The 26,134-nt window shown below is 52.4% G+C and overlaps 1 protein-coding gene across 7 annotated transcripts; it reads right to left on the bottom strand.

Moving 5' to 3' along the window:
• Nucleotides 1-1,559: 1,559 nt before the first annotated feature.
• On the bottom strand, nucleotides 1,560-25,842 carry CIZ1 (CDKN1A interacting zinc finger protein 1). 7 transcript variants are annotated; one of them, XM_008006089.3, is made up of 18 exons: nucleotides 25,692-25,842; nucleotides 24,979-25,132; nucleotides 24,620-24,735; nucleotides 21,844-21,915; nucleotides 19,510-19,754; nucleotides 15,442-15,535; nucleotides 15,138-15,246; nucleotides 14,109-14,451; nucleotides 13,757-13,952; nucleotides 13,407-13,528; nucleotides 12,605-12,802; nucleotides 11,379-11,503; nucleotides 5,838-5,925; nucleotides 5,224-5,337; nucleotides 4,873-5,019; nucleotides 2,595-2,664; nucleotides 2,260-2,381; nucleotides 1,560-1,906 (listed from the first exon to the last, which is right to left on the bottom strand). In XM_008006089.3, the coding sequence occupies exons 2-18, from the start codon at nucleotides 25,125-25,127 to the stop codon at nucleotides 1,697-1,699; spliced, it is 2,520 nt and encodes an 839-aa protein (XP_008004280.3). In that variant the 5' UTR covers nucleotides 25,128-25,132; nucleotides 25,692-25,842; the 3' UTR covers nucleotides 1,560-1,696. The 7 variants fall into 7 exon arrangements, with proteins under 7 accessions (XP_008004280.3, XP_008004281.3, XP_008004278.3 ...); XM_008006090.3 differs by having other exon boundaries at nucleotides 15,442-15,520; nucleotides 25,692-25,832; XM_008006087.3 differs by having other exon boundaries at nucleotides 13,757-14,451.
• Between the last annotated feature and the right edge of the window lie 292 nt (nucleotides 25,843-26,134).

Raw genomic sequence — 26,134 nt, forward strand, 5'->3', positions numbered from 1 at the left:
AGTCCAGCACGGGTCAGAGAGGTCAGGCCCAGGTCAAATCCCAGCCACTTACCAACTGCGTGGCCTTCAGCAAGTCACTTGACCTTGCTAGGCCTCCAGCCAAAGGAACTTCCCCAGGTCTGATACGTTATTAAGAGGGAAACTTGGCCAGGCACAGTGGCTCACACCTATAATGCCAGCAGTTTGGAATGCCACGGTGGGCGGATTGCTCGAGCCCAGGAATTTGAGACCAGCCTGGGCAACATGGTGAAACACCACCTCTACCAAGAACATAAGAAAAATTACCCAGGCGTGATGGTGCATGCCTGTGGTCCCAGCTACTCGGGAAGTTGAGTTGGGAGGATGGCTTAAGCCTGGGAGGCAGAGGTTGCAGTGAGCTGAGATTGGCACCACTGTACTCCAGTTTGAGCAACAGAGCCAGACCCTGCCTCAAAAGGATAAAAATGAGCCAGGTGTGGTGGCTCACGCCTGTAATCCCAGCACTTTGGGAGGCCAAGACAGGTGGATCATTTAAGGTCAGGAGTTCAAGACCAGTCTCACCAACATGCTGAAACCCGGTCTATACTAAAAATACAAAAAATTAGTTGAGCATGGTGGCATGCACCTGTAATCCCAGCTACTCAGGAGGCTGAGGTAGGAGAATCACTTGAACCTGGGAGGCGGAGGTTTCAGTGAGCCGAGATTGGGTTATTGCACTCCACCGTGAGAGACAGTGAGACTCCATCTCAAAAAATAAATTTAAGGCCGGGCGCGGTGGCTCAAGCCTGTAATCCCAGCACTTTGGGAGGCCGAGGTGGGTGGATCACGAGGTCAGGAGATCGAGACCATCCTGGCTAACACGCTGAAACCCCATCTCTACTAAAAATACAAAAAAATTAGCCGGGCGTGGTGGCAGGCGCCTGTAGTCCCAGCTACTCGGGAGGCTGAGGCAGGAGAATGGCGTGAACCCAGGAGGCGGAGCTTGCAGTGAGCCGAGATAGTGCCACTGCACTCCAGCCTGGGCGACAGAGCAAGACTCCGCCTCAAAAAAAAAAAAAATAAAATAAAATAAAATAAATAAATTTAAATTAAAAATTTTTTTTTTTTTTTGAGATGGAGTCGCCCAGGCTGGAGTGCAATGGCACGATCTCGGCTCACTGCAACCTCTGCCTCCCAGGTTGAAGCGATTCTCCTGCTTCACTGTCTCAGCCTCCCGAGTAGCTGGGATTACAGGTGTCCGCCAAAACGCCCAGCTAATTGTATTTTCAGTAGAGATGGGGTTTTGCCATGTTGGCCAGGCTGGTCTTGAACTCCTGACCTCAGGTGATCCACCCGCCTCAGCCCCCCAAAGTGCTGGGATTACAGGCATGAGCCGCTGCGCCCGGCCTAAAACTTTTTTTAAAAGAGGGAAACCGAAGTTCAGACAGGTGAAGTGCCTTGTGATCCAGAGTCCCTGGTTCCCAGGGAGCCTGTCTGGCCTTCCGGTTCTGCCACCACATGGCCCAGAGAGCTGGGTGCTGGCTGAGAGCTGGCTGGGGTGCCCCCCTTCCCCTCTCCACCCAGACAGAAGTACTGGTGGGAACTGCACAGCCAAACTACCTTGTTTTTATTGGATTTTGAGTAAAAATACGAACCATGTCAAAGTTTCCAGGCAGACTTCTAAAAAGCATTAGCAGATTTGGACCCAGGCAGGCCGGAGGACAGGGAGGTCCCTCTATCAGGTTTTAAGGCGGGTGGAGCGCCGAGGTAGTGGGGGTTGGGAGGGTCGAGCCGTCACCTTGCTGGGTGTTTTGTCCTGGGTGTTGGGCTGGGAGGGTGGGCGGCCGTTGGAGGTGAACAGGGCTGTCAAAGCGTTCCGGGCGTTGATGGCGCACCGGCGGCTCACAGGTCGGGTGGTGGGGCTGGGGTTCTTGGCCGCCTTGTATTTCTGGATACAGAAGGTGCAGGTAAGGTCAGGGTTTCCTCCCTACATGGTATGCTCCTGGCCAGCAGCTACTTCCCCAGCTCTGGCTGAGACAGTATTAGTGTGCTCTGTGACCCTGCGTGATGCACTCAGCCTCTCTGGGCCAAGACTCTGGAGCTAACAGCCTCGTACTCGGCATCCCCTTGAACAGTAAGAGCCCAACCCCACCCCAGCTCTAATTTTCTCCCTATTGGTGAAGGGGTGGTGTCTTGGGGTTGAGGCCCAGCACAAGAAGGGGTGGCCACTAGCCACCCAGAGCAGCTTGGATATGACTGAGTCTGTGGCCAGGGGAGGACAGGGCAGGATGTCCGGCTCACCTGCAGGCTCTCAAAGTGGCCCAAGGACTTGCAGTGGGAGAGCTGTGCCCCTGAGTTGCTGTGATAGAACTTGTGACAGATGCGGCAGACGTAGCCCATCACCGGTACCAGGAAGTCCACACCTGTAGGACGGGATGGCAGGGTCTGCACTCACATCCCTGTACCAGCGAGGTGTCCCTCCCTCTCTAGGGGCCCATGTGCTCCCCGACCCTCTAGGCAGGAGCAGAAGAGAAGGCTTCCCAGCCAGAATGCCATGGCCAGAATCTGGGAGGGTCACGTGGAGACTGGGCCCAAGGGCTGAAGCTCCTGCAGGTGGGCTCAGGCTGGGGCCTTACCATATGCAGTATTGGGGCTGTAGGTCTCCGAGCCCTTCCACTCCTCTCTGGATATATCTCTGGACCTCATCTGAAAACATGCAAGCATAAGCCTCGGATCTGGCTTCCCCTAGACACCTCCCAGATGCAGGTCAGGGGCCTGGAGCCCACCAATGCCCTTGGACACACAGAATCCCCTTGATTTCCAGGAGGTAGTGGGTGGTGTTCTCTGAGTCTTTGCACGTGGTGATCCTGCCTCCCAGAGTGCTCTTCCCAATCTATACTTTATAGACTCTGTTCAACTAGCCTCCTCCTCCAGAAAGTCCTCCTGCTCCTACAGGGGCCATCATCCATGCCAGGTGTGCCCAAGATATCATGTGTCATCTGACTGAATCCTCATAACAACCCTATATGGCTACACCCATTTTACTAAGAAGAAACTGAGGCCCAGAGACATTAACTCACTTGTCTAGGGTTGCACAGCTAGTTTGCGGAGGAGCTGGGCAGGGAACCCTGTAGGTCTAAGCCATAGTTCACACTCAACCATGAGCCCCCTGCTAGCTCCCTAAGGTCCTATCCAATACTGCAGTGACCTTGGTCCTAGGGGGTGGGTTCAGGGGATCAAAGCCTCTGCATTTCACCTGCTGGATGTGAGCCCCTTCCAGATGAGGTCATCTGACTCTGGCCATGTCAGCCCTAGGAGGCCTAGCAGTGCCCTCCACCACTCACCAGGCAAACAAATGTGGCTTCCAAGAAGGACAACCACCCCCGTTTGCTAAGCCCTTCCTAGGACCAAGTCGTGGGCCCTGGGTTTCCCTTATTGTCCAAGTTCAGATTGTTATTTCTGAGCAGAGGCAACTGAGGCTCAGAGAGGCCAAGTGGCTTGCCTGAGATGATGTTGCTACTGAGCAAGGAAGATGGGCCTCATACTACCCTGCCTAGGACTGCAGGCCACCCCCACAACGCTTCCTCCCCAGCCCCTTCATACCCCACTGTGACTGCCACAGCCTATAAGCAGCCCCAGCTGGCCCCTGGACTGTAACTGGGGCAGCCTCAGTGAGGGCAAGGACCAGGCCTTGGCCTTCATGGGTCCCTGCGTCCAGCACCAGGGCCTGACCCAGAAGACACTCTCTGGAAACGTGTTAAACTGCAAACAATCTGGCTGGGCGTGGTGGCTCACACCTGTAATCCCATCACTTTGGGAGGCCAAGGTGGGTGGATCACCTGAGGTCAGGAGTTCGAGACCAGTCTGGTCAACATGGTGAAACCCTGTCTCTACTAAAAATACAAAAATTAGCCAGGCGTGGTGGTGGGTGCCTGTGATCCCAGCTACTTGGGAGGCTGAGGCATGAGAATCGCGTGAACCCACGAGGTGGAGGTTGCAGTGAGCCAAGATCGCACCATTGCACTCCAGCCTGGGCGACAGAGCAAGACTCCGTTTCAAAATAAATAAATAAAAATAAAAACTGCAAAGATTCCAAGCTCCTCCAGCTCCTCATTCATGGGAGACATGGTAGCTGCGGCATTGGAAACGTGGACTCTGAATGTTTCACTTCATGCCATCCAATCTGATGAGATTCAGCCAGGATAGTGCTTGGTACACACGCCTGGAACATAGTAAGTGCTCAAAAAAGATGTCTGTTGCTGGCTGGGCGTGGTGGCTCACGCCTGTAATCCCAGCACTTTGGGAGGCCAAGGCAGGTGAATCACAAGGTCAGGAGTTCAAGACCAGTCTGGCCAACATGGTGAAACCCCGTCTCTACTAAAAATACAAAAATAATTAGCTGGGCATAGTGACAGGCACCTGTAATCCCAGGTACTCGGGAGGCTGAGGCAGGAGAATCGCTTAAACCTGGGAGGCAGAGGTTGCAGTGAGCCGAGATCGTACCATTACACTCCAGCCCAGGCGACAGAGTGACTCTGTCTCAAAAATAAATAAATAAATAAATAAAAGATGTCTGCTGCTGTCAGCCTCACCATTATCATCACTATCATCTGACTTTTCCTTTGCACACTACATAGTTTCCCACTTTGGTGCCTTTACTGATGCTGTTCCCTTTCCCTTCCTCCACACAGGTCCAAATTTCAGTCAGGCTTTGCATATTTTCACTGCCACTCTCTAGTCATCGTGCATAATTACATAGTCATGCAGAAGGCAGGTGACAGTAATAATCAGTTGTGGCATGCATTAGTGCCCACAGATGCCAGCCCAGTGTCTGGCCTCCGGGAGGTGGGATGAGGTCTGTTCTGGGCTGGGAATCCAGCACCGAGCCCGCCTCCCACATCCTCCCACGAGCACCTGCTTGCAGAGTTCCTCCTCAACCTCGATCTCTTCTTCATCCTCATCATCCTCTTCCTCTTCATCACCCTCAAAGCAACCCACAGCGTCCACTGTAATGAAGTGGTCCTCATCTTGGCCACCAATCTCCTTCTCAAGTGACTTCAGCTGCCCAGGGAGTAGGCAAGGGGCTCAGGTCAGCTCTGAACAGCCAAGGGGCCATGCCCTACCCACCCCACCCCTCCCCTGGGAGTCTCGATCCCTCCAGACTTGCTGTAAGTTTGGGCTGAGAAAAACCTCAGCTTGCTGCATGGCCTTGGCCAAGGCTCTGTACCTCTCTGGGCCCATGTCCTCTGAGGGAGCTTGGGTTACCTCCTTGGCTTTGTCCTTATGCCCCTGGGACTTCACGTGCTCCACAAACTTGCGAGGGGTTTTGAAGTAGCGGTTGCAAACGGTGCAGAAGGGTCGCAAGGATTGTTTGGCGATCTGGAAAAAGGCAGGCCGACCAAGCAGTGTCCCCAGGTGCAAGCCCCCTGACTAGCACCCAGGCGGGGCCCGGCAAAAGCTCACCTCCCCTGGGCAGGCCCACCATGTCTGTAACAAGCTGGGCTGTGCTCCACCCCTGCACTGGAACGTGGGCAAACACATCTCTTCGTGGTGTGGGTGGCTGAGACATGCCATGGCAGATGGCAACACAGAGACAGGACAGACACAGAGAGAAGACGAGAGAGAGGGCAGCCGCCCAAATAACCCATGAGCCCCCATGGCTGAATGGCAGGGTGAGATGGTACCTGGCCTACACTGGACAGATGGGGAACCTGAAGCCCGAAGAAGAAACAAGACTGACTCATCCAGAAACTGCATTGTGGGTTATGCGGGTGCAGGGGCAAAGAGGAACGTTTACTTTCTTACTGGGGCTCTGTGTTGCTTGGCCTCCGCTTGGAGACGGCAGAGCGGGTGCCTCTGCAGCGTGCAGGCCCTCCTACCTTGTGGTCCTGTGTCCTGCGGTGTTGGATCAGGTCCCCCACGTAGTAGAGCTGGCAGGTGTTACACCAGCGCCTTGGTGGAGGCTCCCTGAATGACAACAGTCAAAGCAAGTACAATGTGAAACCAGAAAGACAGCAGCTGTCCGAGAGTGCTCCGTAAGTGTCATGCCATTCCAATAGCAATTCCCACAGGATCTCTTAGGGAAGCTTAACACACCGGTTCTGGGCCGGGCGCGGTGGCTCAAGCCTGTAATCCCAGCACTTTGGGAGGCCGAGGCGGGCGGATCACGAGGTCAGGAGATCGAGACCATGCTGGCTAACACGGTGAAACCCCGTCTCTACTAAAAATACAAAAAACTAGCTGGGCGAGGTGGCGGGCGCCTGTAGTCCCAGCTACTCGGGAGGCTGAGGCAGGAGAATGGCGTTAACCCAGGAGGCGGAGCTTGCAGTGAGCCGAGATCGCGCCACTGCACTCCAGCCTGGGTGACAGAGCAAGACTCTGTCTCAAAAAAAAATAAAATAAAATAAAAATAAAAATAAAAAAACACACACCGGTTCTGAGGTTCACCTAGATGAGTACTTAAGCAGAAATAACCCAGGAAACTTTAGGGGGAAGGGGAATGAAGCACTGGGGATGCCAACCTTTAAAATGAAAACCACAAGCTACAATAGATAAAACTGTGTAGTGTGATGTACATCCTGACAGTGTTATCAATGGGAAAGAATGGAAAGGCCTAACCAGGTTCAAATATTGGTAAGAATTCAGCTTCGCCAGCCTGGGCAACATGGCGAAACCCCTTCTCTAGCAAAAATACAAAAAATTAGCCAGGCATGGTGGCTCATGCACCTGTGGTCCCGGATACTCAGGAGGCTGGGGTGGGACAATTACTTGAGCCTGGGAGGCAGAAGTTGCAGTGAACTAAGATAGTGCCACTGCACTCCAACCTGGGTGACAGAGTGAGACCCCCATCTCAAAAAAAAGAATTCAGCTTCTGATAAATTGGTATTGAAAAGCATAGGTTATACAACAAGTTATGTCAGAACAATTTATTGTCTACTTGGAGAAGAAAGGCCTTCTGCTTCCACCTTCCACCTTACTTGAAAATGAATTCTAGCTGAACTACCAGAGAGTCAGGCATAAAAATAAAAACCATACACTTTAAAAAAGGGAGGCCAGGCACAATGGCTCACACCTGTAATCCCAGTCCTCAAGGCAGGAGGACTATTGGCGCCCAGGAGTTTGAGACCAACCTGAGCAACATAGCAAGACCCCATCTCTATGAAACATAAAAAACATTAGCTGGATTTGGTGGCACATGCCTATAGTCCTAGCTACTCAGAAGCTGAGGGGGGAGGATTGCTTGAGCCCAGGAGGTGGAGGCTGTAGGGAACCATGACTGTGCCATTGCACTCTAGCTGGGGCAACACAAGACACTGTCTCCAAAATAAATAATAAATAAATAAAAAGGGGGCCAGGCACAGTGGCTCATGCCTATAATCCCAGCACTTTGGGAGGCTGAGGAAGGAGGATCGCTTGAGCCCAGAAGTCCAACACCAGCCTAAGCAACATAGTGAGATCTTGTCTCTATATAAAATAAAATTAGGCATGGTGGTGTGGGAGACGGAGGTTGCAGTGAGCCGAGATCGCGCCACTGCACTCCAGTCTGGGCAACAGTTAAGACACTGTCTCAAAAAAAAAAAAAAAAAAAAAAAAAAGGTTTCTGAATCAGTGAAAATAAGGACTCTCTATAAAATATGCAAGTACACAATTTTTTCATAAATTTTAGGGGGCACATAACCCCCCTGTTCACTGAGAAAGCGCTGTAAGAGCTCTACTGGGGAGGGCTGCTTAGAGACAGAAAGTGTTCGTGTTGTCATGTAGCATGAATCTGATTTTTATTTTTAAAGATTGTATAAATCCAGAAAGGATCACAAGAAGAACTAGGTCAAAATGTAAGCAGTGTTTATCTCTGGGTAATGGGATTATGGGTGATTTTTTATCTTCTTGTGTGTCTGTGTCCTTGTATTTTCAAAACATTATATAACGAGCGAATTATTTTTACAATCAGAAAAAAAATTTTTTTAGTCAAAAAAGGCACATCAGTCACACAGTGAGAGTACCAGGTTTTAGGTTTTAGGATTTAGGGACACTTAACTGTCCTCAGTAAAATCTTCTTAATACTGCTGCAAGCAACAAAATCACTTTAAAGCAGCTTGCTCCAGAGGGCAGCACTGCTGTGGAATTTTCCTTTTAAACAGTTTTGTAAAGTTTGCTTTTTTTTTTTTTTTTTTTTTAAGAGATGGAGTCTCGCACTGTCATCCAGGCTGGAGTGCAGTGGCATGATCAAGGCTTACTGCAGCCTCCACCTCCTGGGCTCAAGCAGTCCTCCCACCTCAGCCTCCTAAGTAGCTGGGACTACAAGTGCACGCCACCAGGCCTGGCTAATTTTTTATAGTTTATAGAGGCACAGGTCTCAGGATGGGCTGGTCTTGGACTCCTAAACTCAAGCAATACCCCCACCTCAGCCTCCCAAAGTGCTGGGATTATAGGTGTGAGCCACCACGCCAGTCTGGCTCTATTTTTTTAATGTGCATTTTGATCTCTGTGAGAGAAAAACACAATAAATGAAGAAAGGGGGTGGGGAGAGAACATGGTCATCAAACAGGCGGACACCTTGTGCCAGTGTCATGTCTGAGGCTGCCCAGAAATGGCCAAAGAAGGTCGGGCATGGTGGTTCACACCTGTAATCCCAGCACTTTGGGAGGCCAAGGCAGGCAGATCACGAGGTCAGGAGATCAAGATCATCCTGGCTAACATGGAGAAACCCCATCTCTACTAAAAATACAAAAAATTAGCTGGGCATGGTGGTGGGCGCCCGTAGACCCAGATACTCGGGAGACTGAGGCAGGAGAATGGCGTGAACCCGGGAGGCGGAGTGTGCAGTGAGCTGAGATTGCACCACTGCACTCCAGCCTGAGCAACAGAGCAAGACTCCGTCTCAAAAAAAAAAAAAAAAAAAAGGCCAAGATTGGGAGATCACGTGAGGCCAGCAGTTCAAGACCAACCTGGGGCAACGTGGTGAAACCCCATCTCTACTAAAAATACAAAAATTAGCCGGGCATGGTGGCACACCTGTAATCCCAGCTACTTGGGAGGCTGAGGCATGAGAATTGCTTGAACCCGGAAGCGGAGGTTGCAGTGAGCCATGATCATGCCACTACACTCTAGCCTGGGTGACACAGTGTGACTCTGTCTCAAGAAAAAAAAAAAAAAAAAAAGAAAAATGGCTACGGGAGGCAAGGGCTTATTTCACAGCACCTGCTCTGTGGGCTTTGAGGAGGGAGGAGACGGGCACCCCCCCAGCTAGGGTATTGGGATCCAGCCTTCAGCCCCATTCCTGAGAACACGCCCCTGCCTTCCACGGGGAAATGTATTTCCATGTGATTTGGGTAGAGCTGGCCTGCCTAGGCCTAGCCAGTCAGAACGCCCCATCCCTGGCCAGCGGATTGCTTCAGAAACGTGCACATGACCACAACCAAATTAACCAGCATTTCCCCTAGCAACTGTTCTGCTACTGCAGACACAGGTGACTGCCGTTCCTCGGAGGTCACTGTGCAGGGAGGCTGGGGCTGTGGGTACCTGGTGCCCACTGTAGTAAGAGATGGAGCCTCTCTAAGAAATGGTATCCCCTGGGTCCAGCTGTATCTCTTGCCTTTCCACTTACCTAAGCCAGAAACGTTGCTCCTTTTTGCTCAAGCTAATTTCTGTCTTACAGAAATTAGAATTTTTGTCACTTACAACCGCAAAGAACCGCCACTGATGCAGGAGGACAGTATTGATGTCTTTGTGTTGGGGACTAAAGTGAGGTGGTCGTAGGTAGGGACTGGAGGGACTTTTTACATTTTTGTTGTTGTTTTTGAGATGGAATCTCACTCTGTCACCCAGGTTGGAGTGCAGTGGTGTGATCTCAGCTCACTGCAACCTCCGCCCCCGGGTTCAAGCAATTCTGCCTCAGCCTCCCAAGTAGCTGGGATCACAGGCATGCACCACCATACCCAGCTAACTCTGTATTTTTAGTAGAGAAGGGGGTTCCACCATGTTGGCCAGGCTGGTCTTGAACTCCTGACCTCAGGTGATCTGCCCACGTCAGCTTCCCAGAGTGCTAGGATTACAAGCCCGAGCCACTGCACCTGACCATAATGTTCTTCATGGCCTCGGGGCCAAGTAGGATTCAAGAGAAGACTTCATGGAGAGAGATCATTGGGAGAGGGTTTGATAAATCCCCGACACCTGAAGTTTGTTAACAGCTTGTGCTAAGTATGTCTTTTTAGTTTTCTTCTGTGTCACAAGATCTATTTTTATACAAACAACTCATTCTGCAGATGCAATTTTGAATCCTGTTTTACTCTGACATTGCATCACCTTTCCACATTATTATAAATTCCCCAGTTATCCTATTTGTTCATTGTTCCATGAGCTGGGCGGGCTTTTTCACCATCTAACCAATCCCCTACTTTCGAGTATTTTAGATCAGTTCCCGTTAGCTTTTTTTACCATGATACTAATAGCAAAGAACGTCTTGGTGAGTCATCATTCTCCTGTGTTTATGATTATTTCACCCAAGTAGGAAACTCTTCTCAACGTGAGAAACAGCTAACAGAGACGCAGGCTGCAGGCAAGCGGAGGTCACCAAGAGTCCTTCCTGTCCCCTCAGCCCCACCTGGAAGCTTCAAATCGTGACCTCTGTAAAATCAGGACAGAGCCCATGACCACTGACTCAAGGGACTGTCCAGCCTATGAAAGTGTTTGATTTGCCCTCCACAGGGTTTGTTTTGTTTCAATTCTGAACTAGCTGTTAACATTTTGAAATAGGGAGATTTTACCTACAAACCTGGATTTCTGGATTCTTCCTAAAACTAAGAGATCTGGAGCTGGGAAGCAGCTGTCTCATGAGACAGAGCCTGTGTCCCAGCTGTTGCCCTAGCTAACATGGTCCTGCTGCTGAGATGACACGTCCCAGCCCTTGCACACCTTTACAACTGCCCACAGAGTCCTGAAAGCACCTCCGGCTGCCCGCCAGGCCTTCCCGCCCCAGTCTAGTTCCAGACCCCAGGAGGGCTGAAGTTTCTGATTAAACAGGCCCCCATGACAATGAAAGGGGGAGACACAGGGAAGCCCTAACCTCCAACTACAAAAGAACCTGATCCTCAGCCTTGTCACCCCACAGCGGGGTCAGCACATGTGCCGCAGGGGGCAGGGGTCTGTGCCACAATCTGTCCTCTCCCACAGGGATGGTCACACTGTCCCTGTCTAGAGGGAACCTTAAGAGACTGTCATGAATTCCTGTACTATATCCCTCACCAAGCCATATTACAGGCAGGGAAAACTAAGGTTCAAGGTCACACAGTTAACAGTGTGAGGAGGCCTGGCTGGCAGCGGCAATGCTTAATCCAAAGGTAGACCCTGTAGATGGCAGATTCAGGCCCTGGCTGACGAGACCACCTCCCCACAACGCAGAGCTTCCACGATCCCCCACTCACTCATCCTCTGTCTCCAGGACATCCCGGGGCACGGGCAGCAGGGACAGGAGGCAGGCTTGGCTCATGTGCTGGATCTCCCCTAGCCGCTGCTGGTGCTGAGGCTCCGACATGTGGTCCTGGAACTCCTGCAGCAGGAGGGAGTGAGGGATGGGCCTGGGGCGTGAGGCCGGAACAGTGGGCAAGGCTGGGGCCTCGGGAGGCAGACCCCAACCTCATCATTGTGAGCCCATTTCTCTCACCACACATTTCTCTCTTGTGTAGGCTAGAGCAGGCACGATAAACTGAGACACAGGGCACACGCCAGCCCAAGCTTCTGCCCCTCCCAGAGAATGTGTGAGTGCCTCAAAGACAAGGAGCATCTTGGTTAGCATCCAGGTCTCCAAGGCTCTGCCAGGTGAGGCACAGAGTAACAGCTCACAGCACAAAAGTAGTAATAATACAAGTACAATGCGATCATGATTACTGCTACACTCACTTTGGGCCAGGCCTGTGCTCAGGACTCCAATGTCACGTTGGTAACTCCCCAGAACCACCCAGTGAGGTAGATTCTAAACGTTTCTTTCTTTTCTTTTTTTTTTTTTTTTGAGACAGAGTCTTGCTCTGTCACCTAGGCTGGAGTACAGTGGCATGATCTCGGCTCACTGCAACCTCTGCCTCCTGGATTCTCCTGCCTCAGCCTCCTGAGTAGCTAGGATTACAGACGCACGCCACCACATATTTTTAGTAGAGATGGGGTTTCACCATGTTGGTCAGGCTGGTCTCAAACTCCTGACCTCGTGATCCAACCACCTCGGCCTTCCAAAGTGCTGGGATTACAGGCGTGAGCCACCATGCCGGACCGTAAACTTTCCTTCGTTTGATGTAAGAGGAAATAGGAACGGGGTGGAATTCGCTTTCCAAGGTCCCCCAGCTACTCAGAGCCGATATGAACCAGGTCTGCCTGACTCTAAAAACCTGCTTGAGCCCAAGAGGTAGAGGCTGCAGTGAGCTGAGATGATGCCACTGCATTCCAACCTGGGAGACAGAGTAAGACCCTGTCTCGAAACAAAAAACAAAAAAACAAAACCACCAAAACCTGCCTTCTTGGCTGGTCAGGAAATGTTTCCCAAGCAAATGCATGGCTGCTGGAGGCAGGGCCCAGGGCAGCCTGAGGCAGCCTCGGGAGGGCAGGCTGCGCACTCCACACAGGCCCCACCCCTCCCCACCCTTATCTCCTGTATCAGTACCTGCTGGCTGGAGCAGCTGGCCTTGCAGATGTAGCAGAAGAACTGGAGGGCCTGCTTTGAGGGAGTGCTGGTAGCTGCAGGGGTGGAGGAGGCGGAGTCACTGGGGCGGGGCACAGGTGTCAGGGGTACAGTGCTAAAGGCCCGGCTGTCACTGCTCTGCAGAATGGTGACCTTCAGGGAGCCCCCAGCGCCCCATACCTGCATGGGGAGTAGAAACTGAGCTTCTACCAACTGTGTACTTACAGTGGGCCAGCCCAGCATTTGACATCTACCAACATTGTCTCATCAGATCTTCCTGACAATGGGGAAACTGAGGCTCTGAGCTGTTAGGTGACCACCCCAGCTTACACAGCTAGAAAGCACTGCAGTCAGGATGCGTACCCAGGTTGGCCTAGAGTACCACCCGTCCCACCCCTTGTATGACAGATGGGGAAACAGACTCATAGAAGGGAAAGGGTTTGCCCACAGTTATGCAGAGCTGGGACCCAAACCCCACAGAGAGGCTTCCACTCTGTGCTCTCTCCATGAGGGCAACATTACCCATGCAAGACCGGGGCTCTTGCTTGGGGATGGGCAAGCTGGAAGGGATGGATGTGACGACAGCACAACAGCAAGAAGGTCCCATGCAGACCACTGTCAAGCCCAGCCTGGTCTGTCCCCCCATCCTAGGCAGAGGGCTGTCATCCCATTTCACAGTGGGGGAAACACAAGGAGGCCCTGAGGTGGCCTGGGGCAGAAAGAGGTCATCCCACCCTGCTGGGCTCTGTGGCCCTCACACTGCCACATCAGGGCCTCTACCCACCCCTGGCATCTCTCTTGCTCTGTTTTCACATTCTCCCACATCTAGGCCACTGGCCGACTCCTTCTGGATCTCTTCCATGCTGACTTGGGTGCCCACAGGCTCCGGCAAGGTCTTTTCCATGTCTGAAATGACAGATGTGCTCTGTTTCCCAGAGTGCATCTCCCACCCTAGGCCCAAGAGCTGCTTTCTCCGTCCGCAGCCAGAACCTTGAGGCCCCCAGCATGGATGATCCTGGACCTGGGTTCCGGGCCTAGCCATCAGTCCCAGGCAGCACCCAGTTAGGGGAGGAATGAAGGGTCTGGGCAGAGCTGTTCCATCACCAGACCAGCTGGAAGCCAGTGCTCACTTACCTCCACCAGCTTCTACTGCATCAGGTGGCATCTCCAACCCGCAGACATGAACCACAACCGGTGTTTGCTCTGGAGCCAGCACCGACACCTGTGGCTGGGTCTGAGGCTGCTCATGGGTTTGCTCTGGTGGCTGTACTGGCACCTGCACTGGAGGCTGCTCCTGCGGCTGGACCCTTGGCTGTGCTTGTGTGTGGACCTGTGGATACGTCTGTATCTGGGCCTGCTTCTGCAGCTGCAGGTGCACCTGCCTTGGGGGCTGGGAACGTGCCTGGGGCTGCAGCCGCTTCTGCAGCTCTGCCTCCTGCTGCAGCTGCACCTGCCTTGGGGCCTGTGAATGTGCCTGTGGCTGTACCTGTGGCTTCATCTGCTTCTGTGGCTCTGCCTCCTGCTGCAGCTGTGGCTGCACCTGCTTCTGTTGCAGCACTAAGTGCTCGGGAGATGTCTGTGTTTGTGCCTGCTTCTGCAGCTTTGGCTGCACCTGGGTGTCTGTGGGTGGTATCCGTGGCTGAGTCTGTGACTGCACCTGGGCCTGGATCTGCAGGACCCGTGGCTGGAATCGTGGCAGCACTTGGGCTTCCAGGGGCTCAGGCAGCAGGTCTGGTGTCTGTGTCTGTTTCGGTACTGTCATCCGGGCCTGTGGCTGGGCCTTCGCCTGTAGCTGCCCTGGAGGTTCCTTCTCTGTGGGTTCTTCTGAGCTAGGAAGGATCAAAAGAAAATCCCAGTCATGTCTTCAAAGAGGCCCCAGGGGCTCCCAAGGAAGGCCAAAACTAGGCCGAGCATGGTGGCTCCCATCTGTAATCCCAGCATTTTGGGAGGCTGAGGCAGGTGGATCATTTGAGGTCAGGAGTTCGAGACCAGCCTAGCCAATGTGGTGAAACCTGGGATTACAGGTATGAGCCACCATGCCTAGCCCAAGACTGTTTCTTTTTTGTTTTTGTTGTTGTTGTTGTTGTTGTTATTTGTTTTTTTTTTTCTGAGATGGAGTTTAGCTCTTGTTGCCCAGGCTGGAGTGCAATGGCATGATCTCGGTTTATTGCAACCTCTGCCTCCTGGGTTCAAGCAATTCTCCTGCCTCAGCCTCCTGAGTAGCTGGGATTACAGGTATGCGCCACCACACCCGGCTAATTTTGTATTTTTAGTAGAGAAGGGGTTTCTCCATGTTGGTCAGGCTGGTCTCAAACTCCCGACTGCAGGTGATCCACCCACCTCAGCCTCCCAAAGTGCTGGGATTACAGGTGTGAGCTACCGCACGCAGCCCAAGACTCAGTTTCTAATGCTGGCTCTACCACTTACAGGCTGGGGAACCCCCTCTGCCACTGCCACTGCCACCCCTGCCTTTGCAGGGCACCCAGGCCCAGGTCAGGTCTTCAGCATTAGTTACCTCCTCAACCTCTTGGCTGGCGGCTCGGACACCTCACAAGGCTCAGGCTCAGGTGCTGCAGTGCATTTTTCCTTGGCAATGTCCTCTGGGCAGGGTGGTAAATCTTGGTCTGGAATGCAGGCATGAGTGAGGGAACTCAGATGTTGAGGAGAGCATCTCTGACCTCCATGAGATAGGGACTGGGCTCCCCACCTTCCCACCAAGAACCCCAGCCTCCCACACCTGCCTCTATCACCTGCTGACCCGCCCACTGGCCCCGCCCCATCCATGTCCCTCTGAAGGGCCAGCAGCCTCCCTCCCTCACCTTCTGGTGTGTCCATCCTGGGCTCTGCGGCTTCCTCAGACCCCTCTGGGGGGTCTGACTTGTCTTCCACAGGCATTGTCTGAGAAGAAGAATCCTGCTTCCTTTCAGAAACTATGTTGACATCCGATATCCACCCCTATCAGTACCCCCTTGCCCAAGGGCAGCTGCCCCCATCCTCCAGGGGATGACAGGCCCCAAGGACCTCTGGTGGGCCTGGCCCCAGAGCTGCCGAGTGGATGATCTTAGTAAAAATGTCCCGGCAATGGTGTCTAGGGGACTCTACCTAATTGTCTGTTAAATAAACCCAGGTTTGGAGGACACGAAGCCTTCTCCTGGCCATGGTGCTACCTCCTGACCTGACTTCCCACCCAGTTTTCCATGAAGTAGCCAGTGGGGTCCTTGTTTTTTTTTTTTTTTTGAGACAGAGTTTCACTCTTGTGGCCCAGGCTGGAATGCAATAGCACAATCCTGCAACCTCCGCCTCCTGGGTTCAAGCGATTCTCCTGCCTTAGCCTCCCAAGTAGCTGGGATTACAGGCGCACGCCACCACACCTGCCTAATTTTTGTATTTTTAGTAGAGTTGGAGATTCATCATGTTGGTCCGGCTGGTCTCAAAATCCTGACCTCAGATGATCTGCCCGCCTCGGCCTCCCAAAGTACTGGGATTACAGGCATGAGCCACCGCACCTGGCCCAGTGGGGTCCTTCTAAAATGCAAACCTGATCATGTCTCTTCTTTCAGGCTTAAAACCCTCCCATGGCTTCCCGCAGCCCTGGTGCGTGCCTTACGCCAAGCCTGAAAACTCTGCACACCCACCCCTTCCCTGTACAACCTGGCCTCTGCACACTCCCTGCCCCGGCCATGCCCCGGCAACCAGCCCTCTCTGCTTATCTCCCTTGGCCTTCTCTCTGGTCATGCCCCAGACCCGTCCCTGACCCCAGGCTTTTACTTAGAGCCTCTCGCAGGAAACCCTCCTGACTCCAGAATGGGTCCAGAACCCACTTCCTTTTCGTGGCATTTCTGTATTCTTTTTTTTTTTTTTCTTTTTCTTTTTCCATAGAGCCAGGGTCTCACTGTGTTTCCCAGGCTGGTCTCAAACTCCTGGGCTCAAGTGATCCTCCTGCCTTGGCCTTCCATAGTGCTGGGATTACAGGCACGAGTCGTCGCACCTGGCCTCCACAGTCTTAATTAATTGGTTGGAGCATTATTTGCATTAATATCTCTCACCGCCCTCCCCATTCCTGTCTAAGACCTCCGGGAGGGCCAGGCCAGATACATCATCTGCACCAGGGAGTCCCTTGCAGGGACTTCCAGATGTCTGCTAAATGAACACACAGCTCTCTCTGGCCAGTTCCAAGGCACCCCAGGAAGCCACCAGAAGCCTGCAGCCTCCCTCCCTCCCTCTTTCCCTCCCTCCTGCTAAGCCCAAGGAATAAGCACTGAGCAGTGAATGGCAATCTGGACACATCAGGACTCTGCCCTTCAGAAACTACCCTGAAACTACCTGCACGACTCAGGCACCAGCCTGAGAGTCAGGAGGCCTGGGCTCTGGGTCCACCTCGACAGCTGTGGGACTCAGGACCACCCCCACCCCAATCTCTGAGCCTGGGTTTTTCCATACGTGAAAAAATGAGGGCAGGACAGGTTAGACACTAGACCAGATCTGTGATAACCGGCCCGTTGGAAGGTTGGAGGTGGGGCCGCTCGCTGGAGGAAAACACCTCACCTCCAGAAGTGGCGTTGCCCCTGCCCTGGAATGCACCCAGGAGCAGTGTGTGAGGGAGGAGCTGCAGGGACCTTCAGGGACAGGACAGTCTAGGGAGGAGGTGAGCCCTTTGCAGATCTCCTGCTTATGCCAGGAAAAAGGTAAACACCTCTCAAACACACAAGGAGCCAGGGGGCTGCGGGCTGGAACCTACAGCCGGCAACAGTGCATAGCTTAGGATTTTATAGCATTGTTCTACCCCAGTTACATTTCCTATACTTTGTTTGTTTGAGACGGAGTCTCACTCTGTTGCCCAGGCTGCAGCGCATGATCTTGGCTGACTGCAGCCTCTGTCTTCCAGGTTCAAGCGATTCTCCTACCTCAGCCTTCCTGAGTAGCTGGGATTACAGGCACCCACCACTAGGGCCCAGCTAATTTTCGTGTTTTTAGTAGAGACGGGGTTTCACCATGTTGGCCAGGCTGGTCTCGAACTCCTGACCTCAAACGATCTGCCCTCCTCAGCCTCCCAAAGTGTTGGGATTACAGGTGTGAGCCACTGCACCCAGCAATTTCTTATACTTCTATGAATGGCAATTAACTTAGATAGTTTTTAGAATGTCAGGTTATGATATGTTTCCTTTCAAAACAAATGTAACAGAAAGGAAGTTCACTCATTCAAAGCCATGCTCTCCCACACAGTCGCCCCACAGCCTCGGGAGAGCAGTTGAAACTGGCCGGGCTGGCCGGGTGCGGTGACTCAAGCCTGTAATCCCAGCACTTTGGGAGGCCCAGACCGGTGGATCACGAGGTCAGGAGATGGAGACCATCCTGGCTAACATGGTAAAACTCCGTCTCTACTAAAAAAAATACAAAAAACTAGCCGGGCGAGGTGGCGGGCACCTGTAGTCCCAGCTACTCGGGAGGCTGAGGCAGGAGAATGGCGTGAACCCGGGAGGCGGAGCTTGCAGTGAGCTGAGATCGGGCCACTGCACTCCAGCCTGGGCAACAGAGTGAGACTCTGTCTCAAAAAAAAAAAAAAAAAAAAAAAACGAAATTGGCCGGGCTGAATTGAGAGGTCAGTATCAGATACACACCAGATTGTGAAGATTTCGTAGTTTTTAAAAAAGGAATGTAAAAAGTCCCATTTTTTATATTGATGACAGGTCGAAATAATAGTTTCACATGGGATTGGGTTAAATAAGTTAGTAATATTAATTTAGCCCATTTCTTTTTACTTTATAATGTGGTTACCAGAAAATTTTAAATTACATATATGGCTTGTATTTTATTTCTACTGAGCAGTGCTGAATTTTTTTTTTTTTTTTTTTTCTTTTGAGACAGGGTCTCACTTTGTTACCCAGGCTGTAGTACAGCAGTATGATCGTAATTCACTGCAGCCTCTAACTCCTGGCCTCAAGCAAACCTCCCACCTCAGCCTCCCAAGTCCCTGGCATTACAGGCATGCACCATCATGCCCCAATAATTTTATTTTTAATTATTAATTTTTTGAGACAGAGTTTCACTCTTGTTCACCAGGCTGGAGTGCAGTGGTACAATCTTGGCTCACTGCAACCTCCGCCTCCTGGGTTCAAGCAATTCTTCTGCCTCAGCCTCCTGAGTAGTCAGGATTACAGGCGTGCACCACCATGCCCGGCGACATTTTTGTATTTTTAGTACAGAAGGGGTTTCGCCATATTGGCCAGGCTGGTTTCAAACCTCTGACCTCAGGTGATCCACCCACCACGTCCTCCTAAAGTGCTGGGATTACAGGCATGAGACCCCGGGCCCAGCCACACCGATAATTTTAAAAGAAACATTAAGCTGGGCACAGTGGCTCACGCCTGTAATCCCAGCACTTTGGGAGGCTGAGGCAGGTGGATCACCTGAGGTCAGGAGTTTGAGACCAGCCTGACTAACATGGAGAAACCCCATCTCCACTAAAAATACAAAATTAGCTGGGCGTGGTGGCGCATGCCTGTAATCCCAGCTACTCGGGAGGCTGAGGCAGGAGAATCGCTTCAACCCGGGAAACAGAGGTTTCAGTGAGCCGAGATCGCACCATTGTATTTCAGCCTGGGCAACAAGAGCGAAACTTTGTCTCAAAAAGAGAAACATTAAGTAAATGGTAGCATTTGTGCATGGCAAAAATCCCTTCAGTGATACAAGAATCTTTGAAGTTTGGGAAACACTAAACAAGTCCATTCCTGCCCCCTCATTTTACAGATGAGGAAACTGACGAATAAAGGGAGTGTGACCTGTTCGAAGGCCCAGGCTGAGCCAGAGCGGGTGGCACTGGGGCTGACACCCAGGGTCCCCTCCCGCCCACTCCCATCCCCACCTGACCCACCCCAGCCATCACTCACCTTTCGATTAGGGGTGGTAGAGGAGGAGGTCCGGGCCTGTTTCTGGGGGTTCCGTCCTGAAAGGTTGAACTGGGAGGGGTTCATGGGGACCCCAACAGGAGGAGGTCCCAGCAAGGACTGGCGAGTGGCCTGGGGAAAGAACTGTTGCAAATTTGGAGTGGCCAGTTGGGGGGGTGTGAGGCTGGGGGTTGTCAGGCTGGGGGCTGCGAGGCCTGGGGATGCCATGCCGTAGCCTCGGAGGTTACCTGCAGGCAAGAAGTGAGGAGAAGAGGGGTCACACTGTGGTCAGGTAGCAGAAGGGAGGGTCAGGCGTCAGTGCCCCAGAGCATCATGGGAACATCCCAGATAATTGAAAGGGACCTTCCCACCCAAGGGCAGCTGAAGGGAAGAGACTAGAGCTGAGGCTGAGTCTCGCCTTGGGCACTGGTGGTGAAGGAGGATTTAGGGCTTTTTTCTGCCCCAGCTAGGGGTGGGGGTGCTGCCTTTAGCATTCCCCAAAACCCTGCTCACCCTCAGGCATGCTTTAGAGTCTGCCATAGAGTAGGTGAGAAACTTAGCATAGCCCATAGGGAGAACCAGCAGGAGGGCTGGTCCCTGGGATAACAGGACACCCACCCCTACCCCCACCGGCTACCCTTTATCAGCAGCAACTATGAGCCAGGCACTGTGCTAAGCCCATTCCTCACACTGCCTCAGTCCCTCGGCCCAACAGGTATCAGGGTGGGTGTTACTTCTCCCGATGACAAAACAGAGACAGAGTGGAGGTACAGCTTGCCCAGGGTCTCTATGAGGGGCACCGCCATCCACCTACTGCCCCAGCCAGGATTCTGGGGTCTTCATTCCTCCCTCTCTCTGCCCTATCCCATGCAAGCCATCCCCAGATCCTATCAACTCTGTCTCCTATGCCTCTTCCCAGTCTGACTTTCCCGCTCCATCCCCACTCCCACTTCCTGCCTCCTCCCAAATCCGCTTGATCCTTTGCCTGAATTCCAGCCACAGCTTTTGCACAGGATGGCGGCAGTCATCTTTCTCAAACCATATTCGAAGTTCATCTCTCCCTTCTGCCCAAACACTTCCATAGCTCCCTGCTGCTGGGCAGCAAAGCCCATTCCTCACTGCATGGTCTGGCCCTTCCCACCTTTCCAATCTCCTTTCTTGCCATTCTCCCCACATGTCCCCACTATATTCTAGTCACGTGTCCCTGTGCAGTCCTTCAGACATCCTGCCTCAGGGCCTTTGAATGTGCTGTTCCCTCTGCCTGGGCTGTTACACCTGCTGACTCTCATTCACCCTTCAGACCTCCCTATAGGTGTCTCTCCTCCAAGAGACCTTCGCAGACTGTGTCCCCAAAGGCCCCAGCTTCCAGTTCTAGGACGAGCTACATACTTTCCTTGTCTGCTTTTTTTGTTTTGTTTTTGAGAGGGATTCTTGCTCTATTGTCCAGTCTGGAGTGCAGTGGTGCGATCTTGGCTCACTGCAACCTCCACCTCCCAGGTTCAAGTGATTCTCCTGCCTCAGCCTCCCAAGTAGCTGGGACTATAGACACCCACCACCATGCCTGGCTAATTTTTGGATTTTTAGTAGAGACAGGATTTCACCATGTTGGCCGGCTGGTCTCAAACTCCTGACCTCAGGGTGATGTGCCCACCTGGGCCTCCCAAAGTGCTGGGATTACAGATGTGAGTCACCTCATCCAGCTCCTTGTCTGCTTTCTGCTTCACATCATCTAACTCAGCTCTGTACCTCAGGGGAGGCTCAGAGCTTGGGAAGTATTTAAGGGATGAAAGGCAGTTGGAACTCTTGCCCCAGTGCTGGGATGGGAAGCACAGTGGTTAAAGCCTAAAGCGTGGGTCAGCTGTGCTGTGAGTGCCAGGTTCAAATCCAGACTCTACAGTACAAGCTCTGTGACCTTGAACAAATCAGTTCCCCCTGCTTAGCCTGATTTCCCTGATCTGTAAAATGGGGATAATAATTGCACCTGCCTCACAATGTTTTATGAGGATTCAATGAAATATACAAATGTGCCTGGTACATAGTAAATGTTCAATTAACATTAACTTGAAACAAATACATATATACATATATGCAGGGAGCCAACCCAGCTCTTAAAAACAATAAGACAAAAGATGAAACAACCTAAAAGAAAAATGAACAAAGGACATGGACAAGTCACAAAAAGAAATAAAATGTTCAACAGACAAATATAAAATGTTCAACTGCACTAGCACTCCAAGAAATGTCAATTAAAACATTCATGACATAGCTTCTTTTTGCCAACCAACTTAATTATATGTATATATACGTTTATATATATATATAAAAAGCATATAATACCCAGTGTTGCCGTGGGCATGGTGAGACCGGCAGTGTCATACGTGGCTGGTGGCATTGCAAACTGGTCCAGTCCTTTAGGAAAGCAATTTGGCAATACTTATCAAGAGCCATAAAACATCCATCCCCCCTCACTCAGTGAGAAAACACTCTCAAACATCATATTCATCCCAGGGTTACTTAAAACAGCAAAAAAAAAAAACCCAAAACAAAACAAAACAAAAAATTAAAAAAAGCAAAAGAAAGAAAAAAGCAAAAAAAAAAAAAAAAAAAAAAGGAAAGAGCCAAACAGCTAAGAAGGTTTAGATAAACAAAGGCATAGCCCTCTGGTGCAATATTAAACAGTTATTAAAAATAATCTTAACACAGATGATCAAATCCTATGGTAAACGATCATGCCATTCTATTCAGTGAAAAAGAAACAAGGTACAGCCTGGGACTTATATCAATCACCATCATCAGATACAAATCCCCACGTCTGTGCCTAGAAGAAAAATGGGATGAAACAGACAAATATGCTGACTGATGGTTTTCTTCAGGTGGTGAGTGAGTCAACAGATGACACTGCGGGTTTTCCTATCCCCACTTTTAACATTTTTCCCCACTTTAAAGAGTGTGATTTTTATTCTTGTGTTTGTTTTTGAGAAAGGGTCTTGCTGTGTTGCCCAGGCTGATCTTGAACTCCTGGCCTCAAACAAACCTCCTGCCTTGGCCTCCCAAAGAGTTGGGATTACAGGCATGTGCCACTGCACCTGGTCAAGGGTGTGATTTGTTTTCTTTTTTTTTTTTTTTTTTTTTTTTTTTTTGAGACGGAGTCTCGCTCTGTCGCGCGGGCTGGAGTGCAGTGGCCGGATCTCAGCTCACTGCAAGCTCTGCCTCCTGGGTTTACGCCATTCTTCTGCCTCAGCCTCCCGAGTAGCTGGGACTACAGGCGCCCGCCACCTCGCCCAGCTAGTTTTTTGTATTTTTTAGTAGAGACGGGGTTTCACCAGGTTAGCCAGGATGGTCTCGATCTCCTGACCTTGTGATCCGCCCGACTCGGCCTCCCAAAGTGCTGGGATTACAGGCTTGAGCCACTGCACCCGGCCGATTTGTTTTCTTTTTTTTTCTTTTTTTGAGACAGGGTCTTGCTCTGTCACCCAGGCTGGAATGCAGTGATGCAATTTTGGCTCACTGCAACCTCCGCCTCCTGGGTTCAAGCAATTCTCAAGCCTCAGCCTCCTGAGTAGCTGGGATTACAGGTGCACGCCACCACACCCAACTAATTTTTGTATTTTTCTTTTTTCTTTTTTTGAAACAGGGTCTTGCTCTGTCACTGGGCTGGAGCGTGATCTCGGCTCAACACAACCTCCACCTCCCGGGTTCAAGCAATTCTCCTGCCTCAGCCTCCCGAGTAGCTGGGACTACAGGCACACACCATCACACTCAGTTAATTTTGTATTTTTAGTAGAGACGGGGTTTCACCATGTGAGCAAGGATGGTCTCGATCTCCTGACCTTGTGATTCGCCCACCTTGGCCTCCCAAAGTGCTGGGATTACAGGTGTGAGCCACCACAGCTGGCCTAACTTTTGTATTTTTAATAGAGACAGAGTTTCACCATGTTGCCCAAGCTGTTCTTGAACTCCTAGACTCATGTGATCCTCCAACCTTGGCCTCCCGAAGTGCTGGGATTACAGGCGTGAGCCACAGCCCATGGCCGAAGACTGTAATTTTTTAAACGGGAAAGAAGAAAAGGAAAATGTATATGTTTATCTGGCAGGTCCCTGTGTGTGGTTCTCTCCCTACCTACCTGCTTATCATTTTTAAGTCAGTTCCCAGGACCGTCCATATGTGGACCTCACAGGTCCACAGAGTGACCACCATCTAATCAATACCGACTTGTTATGTAATCTTGGGCACATGACCCCCCCTCTGGGCCTCAGTCTTTGTGTCTGTAAAATGGGATTGTGGTTGTACCTCTCTTTAGGGGGTTATCAGTAGAATCAGGAGCAGCATCTTGGCTGGGCACAGTGGCTCACACCTGTAATCACAGCACTTTGGGAGGCCAAGGCGGGTGGATCACCTGAGGTCGGGAGTTCAAGACTAGCCTGGCCAACATGGGGAAACCCCGTCTCTATTAAAAATACAAAAATTAGCTGGGCGTAGTCATGGGCACCTGTAATCCCAGCTACTCCGGAGGCTAAGGCAGGAGAATTGCTTGGACCGGACGCAGGAGGCGGAGGTTGCAGTGAGCCAAGATCGCACCATTGCACTCCAGCCTGGGTGACAGAGCAAAACTCTGTCTCAAAAAAAAAAAAAAAAAAAAAAAGGAGCAGCATCTTGGAAGGAGGAGCTGAGACTGTTCTCCATATTGGGAAATTGAGACAAAGCCACAGGCTTAATGCACAGGGCTAGAGATAACCACTCAGATATCTGGATGGTCAAGAGGCCCAGGCGTCGGCCCAGCTTAGCCACTGCTGATGCAGGGCAAATGATTTCCCTTCTCAGCTTCCTCATCTGTCAAATGGCATCTAATCTGAATGCGAGTGAAGTGTGCTGAGTACTACCCAAAGAGCCAGCACCGCGGCCAAGGACACACTTCTGTGATCAGACAGATCTGCATTCAAATTAGCAGCTTAGGGACTTTCACCTCCTGGAGCCTCAGTGTCCTCATGAGTGAACTAGGATGCCAAGAATAGCTCCCTCTGAGGGTTGCTGTGTGGAGTTGAGATTTAGTGCAATGGGCTGCTAGGGAGCTACACTAAAAGAGACTGAGAAGAGGCCTGGGGCCATCCATACCTTGCAACTGCTGTAAAAGCAAAGCTCTCTGCAGCATGGAGCCGTTGAGGAGGGAGGCTGAGTTGGTGCCCTGGAGATTCAGAAGCGGCTGCTGTGGCTGCTGTGCGGGGAGGCCCCTGTGTGTTGGGAGGGGGTGTCAGAGGGTTATTTGGAAAGTCAGACTTTCCTTCCTCCCCAAGACTTTTCACCTCCATTCTCTGCCCCACTCTCTGGTAGACAGAGGACCCCTTGGGGTTGGAACGGGTGATCTCCAGGACTCAAATGGAGATGGCACTGGGAAAAAGGATGGGGATCAGGACCTCCGAGACATGGGTCTGAGTGGCAAGGCTGAAGCCATCGCCCCCGGAGGCGGAACTCACCGGCTCACAGTCATGGGCAAGGGGGCCTGTGGTGGAGACTGCTGGAGCAGCTGCTGGAGCTGCAGTAACTGCTGCTGCTGCAATTGCTGCTGCTGGAGCTGCTGCTGCTGTAACTGCTGGAGCTGCTGCTGCTGCTGCTGGTTGAACATGATGGCTAGGGGCAGAAAGCTGAGTAAGGCCAGGGGTCCCCACTACGGGTCAGGCCTGCTCCCCTTCCATCCACAGCTACTCTCCCAAGCCACGGCCCACGAGGAGCTTTCACAGATGCACTCCCAGTCCTGCCAAGAGCCTGCCACACTCGCTTGGCCCATCCTTCCAAGTTACCTCCAATCCTGCCAGGAGCAAGATTCAACCACCCTACTGCCACTGCCCCCCAGACACTGCCAACAGCCCCTCCTTCAAATCCCTCCCTCTCTCCATTTCTGGCGGCTCCATCCTCCCACACTCAGCCTCAGCCTCCCTCTGCGCCCATCACTTCCCCACTCACACCCCCTTTTCAATACCGCAACCCTCTCCCGGCCCCGGGTGTCAATAACATCGGCACCCGTCCAACCCCATCACCGTGGTCCTGAGCCCCGTGGGACGGCTTCTCCCCACCATCGCCACCTCCTCGAGCCCCACTCCGCCCGCTCCCACCCCGCCAGCCCCCTCCTCCGCAGACACAGCCAGCTCGCGCGCGGATCCCCACGATCCCGCCGCCCCCAGCCTCGCACCTCGCCTCCCCGCGCGCCCTCAACGCTCAAGTTGCCCCCACGGGTGGGCCGGCCGCCCAGCGCCCACGCTCCGGCCGGGCGGCTCCGGCCCACGGGCTCCCGGCCTCCCCGCGGCTTCTCCGCGGCCTGTGGGCTCGTAAGGCCCAAATATGGGCGGGGCCGGCCAGGGCAGCGCCCTCTGGGGGACGGGAGGTCCAGGCGCCACCAGCCGCGCCACTCGAGCCCGCCCAGTGCACCCGTCACGCTGCGGGGGCGGCTGCGGAGCGCGAGCAGGTGCCAGGGGGTCCTGGGCGGCGCACACCTTCCGAACCGCGTCCTCCGCATCGCGAAGGGAAGGCTAGGAGACCAAGGTCCGTCTGCCGCCCGGAAGGGTCAGCCATCCCGCAGGGGCATCGAGGGGGACTTCCAGAAGGACCTGTTCCCAACCGACCTCCCTGCGGCCG

Source organism: Chlorocebus sabaeus, chromosome 12, assembly GCF_047675955.1.
Source record: "Chlorocebus sabaeus isolate Y175 chromosome 12, mChlSab1.0.hap1, whole genome shotgun sequence".
In the NCBI taxonomy this organism is placed as follows: Eukaryota; Metazoa; Chordata; class Mammalia; order Primates; family Cercopithecidae; genus Chlorocebus; species Chlorocebus sabaeus.